This window comes from Mesoplodon mirus (genome assembly GCF_964341445.2).
Source record: "Mesoplodon mirus genome assembly, chromosome: 2".
Lineage (NCBI taxonomy): Eukaryota > Metazoa > Chordata > Mammalia > Artiodactyla > Ziphiidae > Mesoplodon > Mesoplodon mirus.
Window position 1 is genome coordinate 119,261,613 of NC_138977.1, and position 20,244 is coordinate 119,281,856.

At 45.7% G+C, this 20,244-nt stretch overlaps 1 protein-coding gene across 1 annotated transcript in view; it reads left to right on the top strand.

Moving 5' to 3' along the window:
- The window catches only part of SIPA1L2 (signal induced proliferation associated 1 like 2), a 223,697-nt gene that overhangs the window by 124,999 nt on the left and 78,454 nt on the right, over positions 1-20,244 (top strand). The window contains exons 3-5 of the mRNA XM_082638723.1: positions 8,762-8,895; positions 10,603-10,791; positions 18,822-18,996. Coding sequence (XP_082494849.1) covers positions 8,762-8,895; positions 10,603-10,791; positions 18,822-18,996 — 498 coding nt within the window. The remainder of the gene's footprint in view (positions 1-8,761; positions 8,896-10,602; positions 10,792-18,821; positions 18,997-20,244) is intronic.

Sequence of the window (20,244 nt, forward strand, 5' to 3'; positions counted from 1 at the left end):
CCTCGTGCGTCGGCTTCTCATCGGGGTGGCTTCTCTTGTTGCGGAGCACGGGCTCTAGGTGCGCGGGCTTCAGTGGTTGTGGCACGTGGTCTCAGTAGTTGTGGCTCGTGGGCTTTGGAGCGCAGGTTCAGTAGTTGTGGTGCATGGACTTAGTTGCTCTGCAGCATGTGGGATCTTCCTGGACCAGGGCTCAAACCCGTGTCCCCTGCATTGGTAGGCAGATTCTTAACCACGGCGCCAACAGGGAAGTTCCCAGACTAGCACTTTTTATTCAAGGTTTTCTTAAAATTGCATCTTCCAAGATACCATCCTTATGTTCAGGACAGATTTGTTGTCTCATCTTTAAGTTGTGTTCATTTTACTGTGCAGAGTTGATTTTTATAATTTAAATCTTCATGGTAACCTCATCACCCTTGAGTTGCTTTACATGAGTGAGCTCTAAAGCCAGACTGCCGAGGTTTGCATCCTGACTCTGTCACAGGGGCTTGTGACCTTGAGCACGTCATTCACTTCTCAGCTTCAGTATTACCATCTGTAAAATGGGGATACCTGCTAATAGGTAGGGAGATGAATGAGTTAATTTACATAAGGTATGTTTAATATTGTTATTTTCACTGTAATACCTCAGATTTTTCAAGCTCAGCTAATGCTTTGGTTAAATTTTGGTCAAAGGAGAATTCACATAGCAAAAATGCATCATTTTCCCCATCAAATTAGGTAATTTAATCCATGAAACATTAGCAGGGAGTTTGAGATTCCTTGAGCTTCTCTAATGACTCTTAATGTTATTATCTGCAAAAGCATGTCCTGTTGTTTTCTTCATTCGTCCATTTATGTATTCATCCTTCCCTGTTCACGTCTTTATAACTCCTGGAATGGGGGAGGTGATTTAACAGTTGTTTGGAGGAGAAAGTGACAAAAGATACATCATAGGTAGGAGCTTAGACAGCAGCCACCTGCAGCCATGGGTTTAACCCAGATAGGCAGTGAGCTGACAATTAAGTGATCAACTGGCTATTGAAAGAACAAAGCACCATTACAGGAAAGCTTCTGCTGTGAGTACTAACCAATGCAGGCAATGGGGCATAGTCCACAGCTGCTAGTGGTTCTTGTGGGCTTGTGGGTTGTGCCGTGGCCCATACGGTGCTGATACCTCCGAGAAACCACGTGAGGCAGAGCCACGGGGCTTCTCTTTTACATACTGGCCTCGGGAGGTGTGTAGAGTTGTGATCCTCACCTGTTCGTTCCATGAGTGATGGACCCAATACCTCTCCCTTCCAAGATACGACAGTACCTGGAAGCAGCCTTTGGGCTAAGGCTCAACGTACCCCTTTTTATTTTAAAAAAAACTCCTCTGAGTTAGAATGTTTTCTTTTCTTTACTGAGCAGCCAAAGTGCACCACAGAGATAAACTGAATCTCATTTCCTACGCTGAAATCTTGTTAACCAATGTTTTTTTTTTTAATCTGGCCCTGTTGTATTTGCACAATATGTAGATTTTCATTCAGCTTTTCCAGTCTTTTCACAGCTTCCATTCTGCCAAGGAAGGATTTTATTTGATTCCCCCTTGAAGCAACTTTATGGAAATCAAGGGCTTGGGATAATGATGGGCTCAAGTGGGTGAGGGGCTCATTGTCCTGTGCCCACAGAGGGGAAGGCTCTTGTGATGCAGATGAACAGGCTGAGCTGTCCTGAAGGGGACCAGGTGTCATTTGAGAGGGTCCCCTTGGCTCCCTCCTGGAGGCCATAGGGAGCACCTTCCCTGCTCTAATCTCCACCGTGTGCAGAATGCCCCGTATGAAAGCTAGACAGAATGTGACAGCGTGCAGCCTAAGATTGCGGTTTCTTTAGAAACATGTCCAGGTAACCTGCTGTATTTCTTGGTGAGACTGAAAGCACGGAGAGATCCCTTAGAAGATAGCTACGGGGCCTTAGAACTGGCAAGTCCAAATGTGTGATGGTTTGTACGTAGCAGAAATGTCTTCTCTACTTGCGTTCAAAAAGTGTGTGTCTGTGTGAGAGAGAGGAAAATCAAAAACAAGTGCGGGTCATGGCTTGGAGAGGTAGACACTAAGGAAAAAATTGTTTTTCTCACTAATTTGCCTGCCATCTTTGGTGGATAGGGTAATATACATATTTTGGGTTCCCCTCATTTAAAAAGAAATTAGTTACTGGTAGAAATTATTCAGTAAAATATTATGTATGCCACTACTTTCTTTAAAAGACTACCCTGAATGCTATGTAACCTCTGATTACAGATCAGCTTTTGAGATGAAAAGTATGAATCTCCTTTAGTATGACTCTTGAAGTATCAGACTGTTGGGCTTAAAATCAAAATGCCCCATAATGCTGTTTATTTGATGTTCACTCCCTTTTTGTCTTTCGTTGAGTTTTTTTTGTTGTCGTTGTCATTAATATGCCTGCCTTCAACTATAACGTCTCTCTCAGGTTAATGATGATAAATGTATTATATATATTTTAGGGGTGGGTGAGGTGGGGATGCTGAGGTTAAGAAAGGTTATGTAACTAACCCAAGGTTAAGGAGGTGGTAAGTAGGAAAGCTCAGATTCAGAAACCCATTATCAGGCTCATTTGAATTATAGATATTTAGGAGTAAATGAGTTTAGGACTGCTAGTTATACGTGGCAATTTCAACACACGTGTTATCTCTCCCCCTTTCAAACACCACAAGAAAATAATAAGGAATACAAAAAGGGCATAAAGCCACAAAGGAGCAGAAAACTAGGAAGAAGCCAAAGAAATGCCAAAGCTGGTAGAGGAACAGGATGGTTCTGCAGATTAGAGGGCGCCACCCCCAGCCAGCGTTGGAGGGCGGTGTGCGGCGGGGACAGGCCATCAGAAGGTAGCCAGCCCACACCACAGAGCAGGTACCTTTGAAGAAGGGCTGGTGGGGTGAGCTATGGCGGAGCAGCCATCTTCAGAGATCTGGGATGCTTCTGAGATACTGCTTTTTTTTTTTTTTTTTTTTTTTTTTTTTTGTGGTACACGGGCCTCTCACTGTTGTGGTCTCTCCCATTGTGGAGCACAGGCTCCGGACGCACAGGCTCAACGGCCATGGCTCACGGGCCCAGCCGCTCCACGGCATGTGGGATCTGCCCAGACCGGGGCACGAACCCGTGTCCCCTGCATCGGCAGGCGGACTCCCAACCACTGCGCCACCAGGGAAGCCCCTGAGATACTGCTTTTGAGTAAACGCCCACAGTGGCCGCCGCCACCCCATGCAGGCTCTGCCCCGGGACTGGGTTTCCTATGTGTCCTGTAGCTGAGTCTTCTTCCAAGTCGTGGCCACCCCACACCCACCAAAACATCTTAGGATTAATAAATGAAATCAGCAAAGTTTCAGGATACAAGATTAATGTACAGAAATCAGTTGCTTTTTCATAGACTAATAATGAGCTACCATAAAGAGAGACTAAAAAATAACAATCCCGTTTAAAATTGCATCTAAAAGAATAAAACATTTAGGAATAAACAGGAGGTGAAAGACCTATACTCTGAAAATTATAAAACACTGATGAAGGAAATTGAAGATGATACAAAGAAATGGAAAGATATCCGGTGCTCTTGGATTGGAAGAATATTGTTAAAATGGTCATACTACCCAAAGCAATCTACAGATCAAATGCAGTCCTTATCAGAATACCCATGATGTTTTTCATAGAACTAGAACAAATAATCTTAAAATTCCTGTGGATCCACAAAAAAACAAAATTATCAAAACAATCTTGAGAATAAAGAACAAACCTGGAGGTATCACCCTCTCAGACTTCAGACTGTGCTACAAAGCTACAGTAATCAAAACAGCATGGTACTGACATGAAAACAGACATATAGATCAGTGGAACAGAATAAAGAGCTGAGAAGTAAACCTGCACATTTATGGTCAATTAATTTATGACAAAGGAGGCAATATACAGTGGAGAAAAGAAAGTCTCTTCAGTAAGTGGTGCTTGGAAAACTGGACAGCTACATGTAAAAGAGTGAGATTAGGACATTTCCTCACACTATATGCAAAAATAATGTCAAAATGGATTAAAGACCTAAATCCTGTAGACCATAAAATTCATTGAAGAGAATGTAGGCGGAACACTCTTTGATGTAATCCATAGAAATATTTTTTTTGGATCTGTCTCCTGAGGCAAAAGAAATAAAAGCAAATATAATCAAGAGGAACGTAATTAAACTTAAAAGCTTTTGCACAGCAAAGGAAACCATCGACGAAACAAAAAGACGTTCTACCCAATGGGATAAAATATCTGCAAATGATATGACTGATGAGGGGTTAATAATGAAGACATATAAACACCTTATCCAACTCAATATCACAAACGAAACAACCCAATTAAAAAATGGGCAGAAGACCTGAATAGACATTTTTCCAAAGAAGATATACAGATGGCTAACCAGCACATGAAAAAAATGCTCAACATCACTAATTATTAGAGACATAGACATCAAAACAACAATGATAGATCACCTCACACCAGTCAGGATGGCCATCACCTAAAAGTCCACAAATGACACACGTTGGCGAGGATGTGGACAAAAAGGAACCCTCATACACTGTTGGTGGGAATGTAAATTGTTGCAGCTACTATGGAGAGCAGTATGGAGGTTCCTTAAAAAACAAAAAATAGAACCACCATATCATCCAGCAATTCCACTCCTGGCTGTATATCCAGAAAAAACAAAAACACTAATTAGAAAAGATATCCACACCCCAATGTTCATAACAGCACTATTTACACTAGCCAAGACATGGAAGCAACCCAAGTGTCCATCAGCAGACGAGTGGATAAAGAATTGGTACATACATATAATGGAGTATTCCTCAGCCATAAAAATGAATGAACTTCTGCCATTTGCAGCAATGTGTTCGTACCTAGAGAATGTTATGCTTAATGACATGGGTCAGACAGCAAAAGACAAATACTGTGTGATATATGTGGAATCTAAAAAATAAAAGAAAAAAAAACAGACTCACTGCCATAGAAAACAAACTACTGGTAACCAGTGGGGAGAGGAAAGCAGGGAGGGTCAGAGTAGGGGATTAAGAGATACAAATTATTTTGTATGAAATAGATAAGCAACAAGCATATATTGTAGAGCACAGGAAATTATAGCCATTATCTTGTAATAACTTTTAATGTAGTGAAATCTGTAAAAATACTGAACCACTATGCTGTATACCTGAAACTAATATACTGTAAATCAACTATACTTTAAAAAATTTTTTTGAAGGACTTAGCCTCGTCTGGAGAGACAGTGAATATTCCCGCTGGACATGATGTTTGCATTGAGTCTGGAACGATGAACAAGAACGTCAAGCAAAGAAAAGTGGGAGAGGTGACAGGCAGAGGGGGCAAAGGCGTGTGAATGAGGAGATTTATGAGAGAAGAGCCTAGACAGAGATTGGATGATAGCATTGAGGACTTTAAAGGAAAAGATGGTTTGATGGACGGAAGGGGAGACAGAAGGATAGGCTTTCAAACATGTAAGCATGAAGACAGAGGCAGAATCAGAGAGGACAGCCCGGCTGAGAAGACGCCGGGGAGGAGCGACAGAAGAAACCCAGAAGCAAAGAGCTGGGAGCTGCCTCATTCTGAATGGGGTCGTCCCAGTGGTCTAGGAAATAGAGGGTCCCAGCCCAACGTGGGTGGCCAGTGGTGCAAACATGGTGGACTGCTAAGGCAGAGACTGGAAGGTGGGTGCTGGCTTTGCCAGCAGACGCCGTGGAGTCCTGAGCAGAGCGGTAGTGTGGAAGGAAGTGAGCGGTGGTTGAGGACCACTAGTAGTTGAGAAAATGGGAAGAGAGAGGGTGATTACTTGAGGAATAGTAATTCTCCTCCCTGGAGGCAGTGGGGTGAAACTGCTGGGGTGAGTGAAATGGTCATGACTTGTATCTGTGCCAGAGACCCATCCACTTCCGAGGACTACCAGCTCTTCCTCTCACTGACCTTCTGTTTCCTCCCCAGTTTTAAATAAATATACTTCACATACAGTGAAACTCACCCCTTTTAAAAGGTGTACAGTTCTCAGAGTTTTGACAAATGAGTGTGTTATGTAATCACTACCACAATCAAGATGTGGGATAGCTCCATCACCCCGGAAAACTCCCCCGTGCACCCCTGTAGACAGCCCCTGCCCCTGCCATCACTGCTCTGTCATCTGTCCCTAGAGCACCTACTAAGTGTGAGAGCAGCACACACACACTTTAGGATTTTTAGTTGTCACGTATTAGAATTAATAATTGGACATATATACACTACTTAAGTGCATTAAGATGCACTTAATCTGGGCTCTCAGTTTTATCCTGAAAAGGGATTTTGTTTGTTTGTTCACTCTTTCTCCCTAAAATAATTTGAAGCTCTTTTGATTAATGTCACGGGTTTCATCAGTTGCCTAAACAAGGAACCGATTTGAGCATTTTTGCCAGTCACTTTTTTTTTCTTTTTAACATCTTTATTGGAGTATAATTGCTTTACAGTGTTGTGTTAGTTTCTGCTGTATAACAAAGTGAATCAGCTGTATGCATACGTATATCCCCCTATCCCCTCCCTCTTGCGTCTCCCTCCCTCCCACCCTCCCTATCCCACCCCTCCAGGCGGTCACAAAGCACCGAGCTGATCTCCCTGTGCTATGCGGCTGCTTCCCACTAGCTATCTGTTTTACATTTGGTAGTGTATATATGTCCATGCCACTCTCTCACTTCCTCCGGTAACTTCTTGAAGTGGGTTCTTAATGTATCAAGCTGATGATAAATAACTCCTCAGGGTAAATAACTCTTTTTTTTCAATGTATGTTTAATTTCACTGGAGCCCTACAGGTTTGTAATAATTAACCAGACTGATACCCAAGTTATCCATGAAAAACAAAGGCTCGTTCCCTATTGTATAAGTCTAGGACTAAGTCAGTAATTCACCTTTTAGTCCCTAAAATAGTCGACTTGCTCTTCTAGACCTGCCTGGCTTAAAAGGGAAATTATGTCAGTATTTATCTCATTTGGTTGCAAGAAGTAAAACGTAAATGATCTGCCTTTTAAGATGTAGCCAGTATTCATTAGCAGCTTTAGGTAATATTTTCCTTGAGTGATACAAGTGCCGTTTTTCTTTGTTGAACTTCACCTGTTTTCTACTTTGTGAATAACATTCTCTATTCCTTCAGAAATTACTGTGACAGAAAATGTTAGCATAACCCAAAGCCTTTGGAACACCTATGGCTTTTTTCAAGCTTACAAACGTTTGATATGGTACGTTTCTTTTTAACTGAAAACTGTAAGTCAGAAAGATTGGCCAGAACTGCTAAGGGATTGGAAAGGGATAGAAGCAGTTTTGCATGTGGGGTGAAAAAAATCAATTTTATAAGTGTACATCTTGGAGAACGGCCCAGGCAGCAGTTCAATAGGAAATAAGTGAATAACACCTGGGGCTTTGCATGGACCACTTGCTCTTCACGGATTACTGGTGTGAAGGGTTGCTAAAGTCCAGGAGCAGCGTGAATAAACATTTGGGTGATTGCACCCTCTGTTTTGTAGGGGTTGGACCACATCTGAGTGTTAAGTTTGGGTCCTTACAGAAGACAACACTTAAAAAGTCTAGTTGCAGTGAAGCATTTTTACTTCTTTTAGCAGTGCTCACTCACGTGTCCAGAAGGGATTCTCACAAAGCAGTGAGCTTGCTGTCACTGGCAGCACTCAGACTAGAATACATGCTTCGTGAGTGGGGAGTTTTTCTGGATTATTACCCCACTCCTGAGACAGTGCCTGGCGCACAATTGTTGAGTGTATAAATAATAGCTAATGACCATCTCTTAGGAAGAATGTCCTTGGGGGTCCCTGTGCTAGGTGGACAGGAGGGCCCCAGAGTGCATTCCTCTAGTGAGATTGTATGCATTTAGATCTCTATGGGACCCTGACTTTATGTGAAAGAAATGATTAGCTGATAACATAGTAAACTAAGTTGTAGTATTTTAGGAGATATAATTTGGACTCAGCAGCTTAATGACCTTTTATCCATTTTTTTGTCGGCTGATCCATTTTGCTTTAGACTCTTAGGTGCTTTCATGACATCCTCGTGACAGGGTGGTCTTTGCCACCCCCCTGTTCTCCGAGATGAATCCGGCTCGTCTGAGTGGCTGCTTAGCTCACCTCCGCTGCCTTTAATCAGTCAGAGGAGATGACCTTCCCAGCTGGAGGAAAACTGTTCAGTCTCAGTTCTTCAAGTTGCCAGGTTCCTTTTTTAACAGTTTCTAAGATGGCAAAACTCTTTCCAGTGATGCCAAACTCAACTTTGGGGCTCCTGCGTGGCTTATGAACTAGTGAGAAGCAGAATGGGAGGACGAAGTAGTAGAAAATGACAGGTTAAAAGTGCATCTGGGGATTCCCTGGTGGCGCAGTGGTTGAGAGACCGCCTGCCGATGCAGGGGACACAGGTTCGTGCCCCAGTCCGGGAGGATCCCACATGCCGTGGAGCGGCTGGGCCCGTGAGCCATGGCCGCTGAGCCTGCATGTCCGGAGCCTGTGCTCCACAATGGGAGAGGCCACAACAGTGAGAGGCCCGCGTACCGCAAAAAAAAAAAAAAAAAAGTGCATCTGATTTGGAGGCAAATAAATGGATCACATCTGGGGGAATCCTGCACCAGAACCACTGGTACATCTTCAAGGATTAGATGCACACGCTGAAAGATACCCACCCTGTTCTTGGTTCGCTTCTTCTCATGCCACTGCTCTCTTCCATTGCAGAGCACCAGAACTACTTTGGAATCGATGAGAACCTCGGCCCTGTGGCCGTCAGCATCCGGAGGGAGAAGGTGGAAGACCCCAAGGAGAAAGAAGGGTCCCAGTTCAACTACCGGGTGGCTTTCAGGACGAGCGAGGTACTGGACGCTCATGGGGTCTGTCCTGGGCTGGGCCTCGGGGTCGCTGCTTGGTTAAGGTGTCGCTTTCATTGTCAGTGCTGATCCCAGCAGTTCAGGTGACCAAAAGGGCTTATACTGTTTTGTTCAAAGTAGAAAATGTGCAGACCCGTGATGGATGTTAAGTGGCAGTGATTTGACTGCCACCTTACATGACAGAAAGGATAAAATGATCAAAATGCAAGGTTTTCGGGCCTGAAGCAGAGGGCAAACTTGAACTCTATGATTCATGTCAGAATTGAAGGACGACTTCAGCATCGAATGCAGAAAACCCGGAGGCCACCCGTGGGGTGGGTGTTGGCTTAGTGTGTCTGTAGGTCCAGCAGCTCCGTGGCCCAGCACTTCGTCCCGCCAGCACCCAGGCTACTTCCCCGCTGGTCTTGCTTTGAGTGAAAAGTACGACTGTTATACACCATATGGCCGATGCGTGGAGCCATGTAGACGGGGATGTTGATTTATATGAAGAACTAGATCTGGCCTGCACTTCAGGTTTTATCCTCTTGACCATTGTAATTAGATGGGAATGTGTCGGCCACACAGTCCGGAATGTGATTCCTTCTGGATCAGAGTACAGAGAGCCCCTCGCCGGCCCTGCCCAAGCCTGGCACTTTGGTGCCCACTGCCTGTGCATCGGTGCTCCCGTGAACTGGGCTCCGTGCCGTAAAGAGGAAAGGAAGCCCTCTCTGGAGGTGACATATTGTAAGTTATGGACCTGCAGCGTCCCGTTCAGTAGCCACTAACCACGTGTGACTATTTAAATTTAAGGTAATTGAATAAAATAAAAAATGTGGTTCCGCGGTCACACCTGTCACAGGTCAGGTGCTCAGCAGCCACTCGGGGCTGGTGGCTCCCGTATCAGCCAGTGCAGATGGAGGGCGGTCTCATCACTGCAGAAAGTCCTGTTGCACAGCGATGCCCCGGAGCACTGTGCAAATGCTAGACGCCGTTGTTACCACCGTCACTACGGCTGCTTTGTCGGAGGGGTGGGATTAGAACCAGGGCCTCTCGGCTGGCCGTGCTGGGCCTCCTCTCTCCACGTATTTGACCTGGGCTTAGATGACATGTGTCAGAATAGTGGCTCCAGGCTTTCACCACATGTTTGAGGACATACCACAGATCAGGAGGCAGAGTCCGGTGGTGGTCTTCCCAGCCCTGGGTCACCTGCCCACGGGGGGTCACAGGGTCACCCCACTCAGCCTCGGGAATTGCCAGTGATGGAAAGTTAAATAGGAAAAGTGGAAGAAAAGAAGATGATGTAGAGAAAAGTGGGAAAAATAAAACAGAAGGATGGAGGAGGTCGTTGTGTCTAGCCCGGCCCTAGGACCCCCGGCTCGTCCTCGGCATCCCTCTCGTGTCGGTTCAGATCGCGGTGGGAGTGACTTAACGTCCCCCAGCGGGGCTTTGTCTCACTCCTCCTCGTGTTTCACGCACGTCTGGTTATATCAGCCCCGCCTGGCTCCTTCCTGACCCACGAGTCCTTCAGTTGTTTAAAGACTGACTGTTGAGTGTTGAATGTGCTTCTTCAGATTGAGAACGTTTAGCCTCTTTTGCCCCACTCTGAAAAGAGCCTTAGCTTTCTTCCTCTTTTTTTAAGGCAACTAAAAAGTTAGCTTTAAAGAGGTAACCAGGAATAAGTGTTAACCGGAATGTTGTATTTTGCCCCTGCAGCTGACAACCCTGAGAGGAGCGATTTTGGAAGATGCCATACCCTCTACCGCCAGGCATGGGACTGCACGGGGACTCCCTCTCAAAGAAGTCCTGGAATACGTCATTCCAGAGCTGAGCATCCAGTGCCTGAGGCAGGCCTCGAGCTCACCCAAGGTTTCGGAGCAGCTGCTCAAGCTTGATGAGCAAGGGGTGTGTATCACGTGGGAGATTGTAAGTGTGCGGGACTTTGTGTCCATGTTTCTGAATGTTTTGGAGTTTTCCCATCCATCTGCCTTTGGAGATCATTTATTTTTAATGCCTTAAGGCACTTTCTCTCCAGTTTTTCCCGAATATGCCTCTATACTAGTTAAGTGACATGATGCCTTTAATAATAAGTGCAATGCACCTCCTGCTGAGTTGTGACTTGCATTGTTTTTACCAGGGTTTCGGTATGTCCCAGCCAGCAGGAGCAGATCTGATTCATGATTATTAGAGACTGCTGGTGTATTTTCCCAGGGTGTAAAGAACTCACGTTGGGCCTTTCCCTGAACTAACATTTATTCTTGTCTGCTATGTGTAAAGTGTCATGCTAACAGATGGCAGTGAACAGCACGTATCAGGAGGCTTGAAGCTAAGACTTGGTCCCTACCCTTTGGGCCATTAAGACGAAGAACACCACGGCCGTTAGTGTGGTCATAGGTCATGAAGACATAGAAATGCAGTGTGTGCTCTGGGAAAAGAGAAAGTAACATCTGAAGGAGGTGGTGTTGTAACTGGGCCTTTAGACTTGAGTAGAATTCCAACAGGGAGATACGAGCAGTTGGCTCTTTTAGAAACTATGGCCAGTTTCTTTACAAGAGAAGGGCACACGCAGGGAGGTTAGGAGTTAAAACAACAATTACAAAATATGTTGAGGCTGGAGTGAATGCTGGGCTAAGGAGTTAGCACTGGATCCAGGAGGTGGTAGGGAACATTGAAGGTTTGCTGGGAGGATGTGACATGCTCGTAGCCGTAATTTAGGATGATTATTCTGGTAGAAGGGAACTGGACAGGCTGGTGAAGGTAGAGCCTGATGATGACCTGGAGCTCAATTATGTGATCATTAATAGCATCCGGGAGAGAATTAATGATGGACAGGGTTTAGGTGGTGGCCCAGAAGATGGAAAGAAGCCTTTTAACTTCAGATGCAAGATAATTTGGAGGCGAAACTGAGCTGTCGGTGCCCAAGGGTATGCAATTTATTTTAAATGAGTGGATTTGTTTTTAAATACATGCTTTGCAGAAAGAAAAAGACAATTGTGATGTCTTTCCAGAATTTTCCAAGGACAATTCTTTCTCATGTTTTGGAGGGAATATGCGGGATTTCTTGGTGGACCCAGTAACACACTCCCTGTGGTATATTGGTGGAGTATTTGATACTCAGATGGCTGGAATTCTAAGAGATGAAGTTGTAATTGCGCTAGCAAGTTAACACTGCATTCTCAGCCAGAGGAAGCAGGCACTGTGACATTCAGAGTGGATAATCCTGCAGTCTGTCTTTCTCAAGAATGAAGGCTGATATATTAAAAACAACAACTAAACCAAACCAAAACTTGAACCCTGAGCAATTGACTTCTAAAGTCCCACAGAAGAGTTCATCCTGGTTATCACTGGTAAAGTGCTTTTAGAATGGTCATGAGGCAGTTGAGGAAATCCTGTTGTCATGGAGGGACAGAGTGGGTGTGTCGCTGCTGCTCCAGGGACTCAGAGTTCAGGAGGGCTTGGTGGGAAGGACAGCATTTGTCACCAGACCAAACCTTGGTCCACTCACCTGCACACAGGCGCAGTAAAGTCAATCTCCTGACACAGGGTTTGGGTGAAGGAAAGTGCAGCATTTATTGTAAAATCACCAGTACAGGGAGAATGGGTGGCTTGTGCTCAAAAAACCCCAAACTCCCCGAAGGTTTTCAGAAGAGCATTTTTTTTTCTTTTTTAACATCTTTATTGGAGTATAATTGCTTTACAATGGTGTGTTAGTTTCTGCTGTATAACAAAGTGAATCAGCTATAGGTATACATATAGCCCCATATCCCCTCCCTCTTGCGTCTCCCTCCCACCCTCCCTATCCCACCCCTCTAGATGGTCGCAGAGTACTGAGCTGATCTCCTGTGCCATGCGGCTGCTTCCCACTAGCTATCTATTTTATATTTGGTAGTGTATATGTAAGTCCAATGCCACTCTCTCACTTCATCCCAGCTTACCCTTCCCCCTCACCGTGTCCTCAAGTCCATTCTCTACATCTGCGTCTTTATTCCTGTCCTGCCCCTAGGTTCTTCGGAACCATTTTTTTCTAGATTCCATATATATGTGTTAGCATACAGTATTTGTTTTTCTCTTTCTGACTTACTTCACTCTCTGTGACGGACTCTGGGTCCATCCACCTCACTACAAGTAACTCAGTTTCGGTTTTTTTATGGCTGAGTAATATTCCATTGTATATATGTGCCACATCTTCTTTATCCATTCGTCTGTCGATGGACACTTAGGTTGCTTCCATGTCCTGGCTATTGTAAACAGAGGTGCAGTGAACACTGTGGTACATGACTCTTTTTGAATTATGGTTTTCTCTGGGTATATGCCCAGTAGTGGGATTGCTGGGTCATATGGTAATTCTTAGTTTTTTAAGGAACCTCCATATTGTTCTCCATAGTGGCTGTATCAATTTACATTCCCACCAACAGTGCAGGAGGGTTCCCTTTTCTCCACACCCTCTCCAGCATTTATTGTTTGTAGATTTTTTGATGATGGCCATTCTGACCTGTGTGAGGTGATACCACATTGTAGTTTTGATCAGCAGAGCAATTTTAAAGGCCAGGTGAGGGAGGGGAACCCCAGGGTCTGTGATCAGCTCGTGCACAGTTCTCTGATTGGCTGATGGTGGTCAGTCCTTAGGCACCAGAAGGTCTGGGGGCTACATACTCATGATCATCAAGTAATTTCTTCCATTTGGAGGTGGTTTTAGCATCTGAAAAACAACTCAGGACATAGGCGTCAGATACTCTTATCTGGTCTATTATCTGGGTGCTTCAGAGAGGAGCTACAGCAGATGATATGGGGGAGGGGCCTGTCCTGGGAAGGCCCCATAGGGTCCTGCTCTGTTACACATTCACTTCCGTGTCATGGAAGAGTCTGGAAGAGAGGTGCCGACCTCCGTGGTCTTCATCCCTTTATGTTTCTGGTGTGTGTTGCTTCTCCCTTGATTACATGTCTCTTACCTGCTGGGTAACAGGTGCCTGGCAGATGAGGTGCTTGGTCCCTCAGGCTGCTGTGGAGGAGTCCACAGGTGGCCCGGTGTTCCCCAGCCTGGATCCTGAGGCCCAAGCCCTGAGAGACGTTACAGCAGCCACAGGTGACTGGCTCCTCACAGAATGAAGCAGGCACTTCTTGGGATGTCTGTCCGGCAGACTAGGTCCAGGAGCTACGCCGGTGGGAAGCATTGAAGGTTATAAAAATGGCTCTGCCAGGGAATTTTTCTTAAACTAAGCCTTCAGGTACTTTGAATGAACACCTGTTTACAATCTGATGTCAATGAATTAATTTTGAGAACTGGGTGCTTGTTTTAAGCACACCAGTGCATTTAGAGCTCTAGCTGTATTCATGTGTTTTTTCTTTTGAGATTATATTTATTTGACTCTGGTATACTTTTGGTCCGTGGGCCTCTCACTGTTGTGGCCTCTCCTGTTGCGGAGCACAGGCTGTGGATGCACAGGCTCAGCGGCCATGGCTCACGGGCCCAGCCTCTCTGCGGCATGTGGGATCTTCCTGGACCGGGGCACGAACCCGTGTCCCCTGCATTGGCAGGCGGACTCTCAACCACTGTGCCACCAGGGAAGCCCTGACTCTGGTATACTTTCATAATGGTGTACAATATGACATTTTAAAGTCCCACAACTCTTAGTGGTATCTAATTTCCATATTACGTCAGCAAGAGCTACTATTTATGTTCATCTCTGAGAGATATTAGACAGCTTTTCTAACAACCTGGTTTCTAAAGGATCCTTAAAGTTGCCCTAACCTGTTGGGGTGTTGTGAGTCTCTTCTGGGTAGTGCTGTCTTTATCTACTTTCCTGATAGAAAATCTTCCCAGGGAGGGGATGGGCCAGTTTTATGTTACTGGTCTTAAGGGGTTTTAATCTTGAAAAAATACTTTAGAGGACATATTGTCGTTTTCTGCTTTCTTGGAGTTTGAGAATCCATTCCTGGTTTGACAGTCACTGTGTTTGTCTGCTCTGCGCAAGACATGTTGTATCAGTGGGAGATATAGTGAGTATCAGGTCATTCATTCCGTTCTTTACATTTGGTAAGATGTTTTGAGCAGGAAGACTCCATGCCATGGAGAATCATAAGGGAAGTAATTATCAATCAGGACTTTGAAAATTTTGCTACTTTATCTACATAAATTCACCTCCCAACCTCTAAGATACCGTTTTTCCTTTTCAAAAAGACTATCCTAGTTTGTATAACAGGTGAATTCCTAAGATTATATAGGTTGACTTTTTTTTTTTTAATTGAAGTGTGGTTGATCTACAATGTGTCAGTTTCAGGTGTACAGTAAAGTGATTCAGTTATACATATATATGTATTCCTTTTCAGATTCTTTTCCATTTAGGTTATTACAGTATATTGAATATAGTTCCCTGTGTTTATTTTATATATAGTAGTGTGTATCTGTTAATCCCAAACTCCTAATTTATCTTTACCCACTAGGTTGACTTCTTAAAAAATTAATTCAGATAAATTATGACAGCTCACTAACTTAGAATATTAGGGCATCTTTGGATTAATTTGTTCACAAGCCAATCACCCCTTCTGCTCTTGTCTCCTCACCCTGATGTATATTCACTCACATACCAGGTCTACTTGACACGAAGTCAAGCGGGTCTAAATCCATGAGACTACACGCTTAGAGCAGGTGGTTGAGTTGGGAGGACTTTCCTGCACACCTGAATTTATTTTTAAGTCCATTCTGAGGCTCTGTTTTTTGTCACCTTCCTTTAAATTTAAACTTTCTTGTCAATAATGACGGGGCTTCTGGCCTTGGGAAGAGAGCACTCAGTCCTTATCCAGTCCCAGGAGGCAAGGGCTCGTCTGCCTGTCCGTGCAAGGTCTTTGTGTCCAGCTCTGGGCACGGGAGCAGTATAGAGTTGTGGCAAGTGGGTGTTTTTAGTTTTTGACCATGGTGACGCCCAAGTGCCTGCCTCGTTCACCCCAGGACGGTGGGACTGGCTGTGATTCGCATCAGAACAGTTAAAGGAAGGTCAGTGGGACGGGGGCGTGGTTAGACTCAGCCTGAGGTGTAGAGGGCTTAGAAACAAAGCCTTGTTCCGAGAGAACTGGGGGTTTGAGTTCATGGGGACCTGGAGTCCGTCCTCCCCTTGGTACCGCGATCAGGCTGAAGAGGTGTGCCAGCTTTCTGATGAACCACGAGGGGGTCAGCCTTGGTGTTGCATTTCCATGGATTTCACGAGGTTTATAAGAGACTCGAGTGAGAGAGGTCTCTTCCTTCACACCATGTCTCATCCTCTTACTGTTTTAGTGGGATCACGGGCCTTGTAGTAAACAGGCCACAGTGGTTTATTCTCAGTCACTGGAGCAGAGCTCTAGGAGCCAGGGCAAGACACCTGGGGACTTTGAAGTCTACTTTAGCCTCATCCCCTGATTCCCATGGGCCCAGGGCTGTTTGAGTAGAAAGCAAGTCCTGTTCCCGGGTTGGGATGCAGACACAGGCTGGTCTGTGATGGCTGGAAGGAGAGGGGTGTGAGTGGATGGCACCGCGCTCAGCAAGGAAGCTCCGGGGGGTTCAGTTTTCTAGGTATTTGTCCTTTGCCTGAGTCCACAGGGAGCATCAAGTCCGCACGAGTCAGGAATCAGAGAGAAACTGTGCTGGTCCGGGGAGGGCTCTGTTCCACCCGCATGGGGCTGCCGTGGCCCCACCCCTGGGGCCCCAGACGGCTTTGCTCCGGGCCTGCTCCACAAAGAGGCAGAGGAAGGGTTTCCTGCTGGGGATGGCGGGGCTGCATGGGACAAGCTGCAGGTGTGGCAGGGGTGTGACGTGAGGTGGCACCAGGAGAGGTGGTACCAGAAGAGGTGGCAGGGCTCTAGGGGGGCGGCAGGCAGGGGGACAGACAGGGCGGCAGCCCTGAGACAGTGAGCTCCCAGGATGCGGGTGGCGGTACGGCCGCCCCTGCTGGGTGCGGAGGATGCGTGGGCGGGGGGCCGTGGGGCCCTGGGTACCTGTGCCTGCTAATCACTCCACAGGATCTCGGGGGGACTCTCCATGAGGCCAGGGCCGGACAAGTGGGGAGAGCAGAAATCCGCTTCTAACAGCAGAAGGGAGGTCCAACCATCCTGGTGTCGAGGAGGTACAGCAGTCTCGTAGAGGTCCCGTTAGAGGATTTATCCAGTTCTGACAGTCACCAAGGCGATCCACATCTGTGGTGACAATTGCCAATCCCAAGTGTTTCCTAAAGTACTTTAAGATCCTGGAGTGTCTTCTGGGTCCCTCAGAACAATTAGTGTTCTGAAATAATTAGTGAAATACGATGAGGCATTTGTACGATACCTCTTGTTTTTGGAGGATGATGGTCTGTTTGCAGTAAACGTGGTGTCTCATTTGTTTGGATAGTTGAGTTGATCAGAAACATTTATTCCTCCGTCCCTGGGCAAATAGAAATGTTTCTTCTGTCCTGATGCTGCTAAAGGACTAGTACAACACAACTCGTAACACTAACAGCTCACGCCCAGCATCTCAGCCCCACATTCAGGGCCTGGATCCCTGCCTTCACGGTGTGGTTGGGGCCTGTGCGCTGCCCACCCGCCCCCCAAACCCCTCACCATGGGAGCCATCCCTGTAGGGAGCTTATCCGGTCCCATTACGAACAGGTGATTGATGTCTCGTTTGGTTCCTGCCCTCCCCCGTAGCACTCAGAAGGTGGAGCGTGTGTAGAATGTACTGGCGGTCGGCTGCCCGCCCAGCTCCGAGCTTCCCCCAACATCTCTGCTGAGATGCCCCAAGCAGGCGGATCCCTTCCTTTCTTGGATTGTACATTGTCATTGGTCACCCGGATGAGACTGCCGTTATCACTTTGCCACTCAAGGGAAATGACTACCATTTTACCTTATTTTACTGATCTCGTCAGCTGTGAGTTTTGATTAAAGGCTCTGTTTTACAGCTTGATAATAAAAGTGAACAGCGTTACGGATGGATGCCTTTAGGGAATCAGAGAGGGCTGATAATCCGTCAGCCTTTGGAGGCTCAGATTGCTGCTAGTAAGATGACGTGCCCTGATTTCCTGAGTGACAAGTAGTCCCTCTTTAGGGAAAATGAGAAAGCTGTAAAGGTGGATCCAGTTTCTCCCTGGCCTTGGGAGAAAGCAGTGTGGTAGCTTCCAGCATGATAGGGAATAGACAGGGAGATAGAGCTACAGCAGGAGATCTTCAATGGCTACTAAAATTCTTTATGGCCTATTGTATATTTAGCAGATGTTTTCAAGACAGTCAAAAATGTAGAAATGACTGTAATTGTTGAGTCAGAGTTACTTTTATGGAAACAAAACATTATTCTGTCACTATACATATATCACAATTTCCTTACCAGACCTGAAGTTGATTTTTTTTTTTAATTACAGTCTTTCACATTTCCATGAATGTTCAAATAACGACAACAGAAAAGCATTAGGAACCAGAGAGGGAAAACTTTTTAAAGTGTGCAGCCTTTTTTTCTTTCTAACTTGGAAGATAATGCTCATGACTGTATAGAGGGTATGAGATTAAATATTTCCACAGTTGTATTTTTAAATAAATGCTTGAACCTGGCTCTCCATTTTGGAAACCTGGCAGCTCCCACATGGGCAAGGCCATTCATTATATTTCTTAGGGTGTCTGACGTTTCTCCAGCTGTTATTTTCGGGTTTCTGGGTTTGTTATGTGTTTGGAGTATTGTGTACAATGACAGCTGCTTATTCTTTTGCTTCTTGGCTTATGGGAATTGTCCTGACATGCTTTCCTGAGAACAGAATTCTCAGCTCCTATCATTTTAATTTTACTGGAAGTTAGCTCGTCTGATACTTTCTGTTTTCATTTTATTTTTTAATTTTATTTTTATTTTATATTGGAATATAGTTGATTTACAATGTTGGTTAGTTTCAGGTGTCGTTGTCTGATACTCTTTGCCGAGTAATTCCCTTTCTGCCCCATTTCAGCTGAGCTTTCAGCACAAGATCGGGATCCTGTATTGCAGAGCCGGCCAGAGCACCGAGGAGGAAATGTACAACAACGAGACGGCCGGACCAGCTTTTGAAGAATTCCTCGATCTGCTGGGCCAGAGGGTGCGGCTGAAAGGATTTAGTAAATACCGGGCTCAGCTGGACAATAAAAGTAAGCGTCAGACTTGCTTGTGTGTGCACAGATTTAATGCTCCAAAGGTAGGCACACCCCAGACATCTAAGCTAGGATCCCGAGCCCTCCCCTTCTTGACCCCCTGCAGTGGCCGAGCTGGCTTATTTGGGATGGAGTTGAGATTTCCTCAGATGAGCAGAGGGGACACATTTCTCAAGAGCTCTGGGTCTCACATAAGCTCAAAGGGTCAATTCTTGTTCCTATGTAACAAGAGCAGAGATTCCCCGGTGTTTGGTGAATAATCTTTGAATATGTTCTTCTTTCTTTTCACCTCACCTGTCCGTTACACCCTGTCCCACCGCAGCAAGGATGAGCCCTGCATTCATTTCTGAAAGTCTAAACATCACCACATCCACTCAGGCCGTGCTCTCGGCCTTATCTTGCTCGTTTCCGTTTTCACGATGTTACCTGGGGAGCTGAAGCAGTGATGAAAAAGCTGACGCATCCTGCTTTCCAAGAACCTTAGTCAGATCCCCTCGAGTGGGGCACCTGTGGGTGCCCTCCTATGATGTGTGAATTTGTCTTGTCTCTTCATTTAGGTAACCGTGTTCCTTATGGTCCTCATAAATTCTGAGCATTTCCCCTTCGTATTTGTGTTGTTATTTAGTTGTTCTCAGCACACCTAAAAATACCAGGCAGAGTAATTTTGTGTGTCTGGGGAAATTCTGCTTACTGTCAAGCAATTAAGCGCTTGCTCTTTTAATGAAGGATGAGCAGATAGATTCTGAACTTGGAGGATCTGGGAGGGCATCTAGCCCTAGAGGAAGGGCCGGTGGGAACTTTTCTCTGGGGGAGGGTCAACGTGTGGCCGAGCCAGGGTTGGCATGGAGGCCGCTTGAGCCCCTGCGGCCCCCGGCCCGCTCACCTTGGGACCATCAGAGATACTTGCTTAGATCGCCTCTGGTGCTGCTCTTACTGCGCGTGGCCTGTCATCAGTTCTGGGGTTTTGATCTGTTTTTGAAAGTCACACTTAGAGGATAGATTGCAAGACCTGGACACAGTGTTGGCTCACATGCGGGCCCTGTGTGTCCTCCACACACGCCAAGGTTGGAGTTTGACTATTAGGCTGAATGTGTATAGCTCATGCCTCAGAAATGTTAAGGTTAGAAAATAATTTGTGACAGCCATTGCAAATATCCACATCTTTTAAGAAGGATCAGTGAGACCTTTTCTGATTTTCTCCTCTGTTTCCTGTGCAAACTCCCCTTACCCACAGACCGCCACATA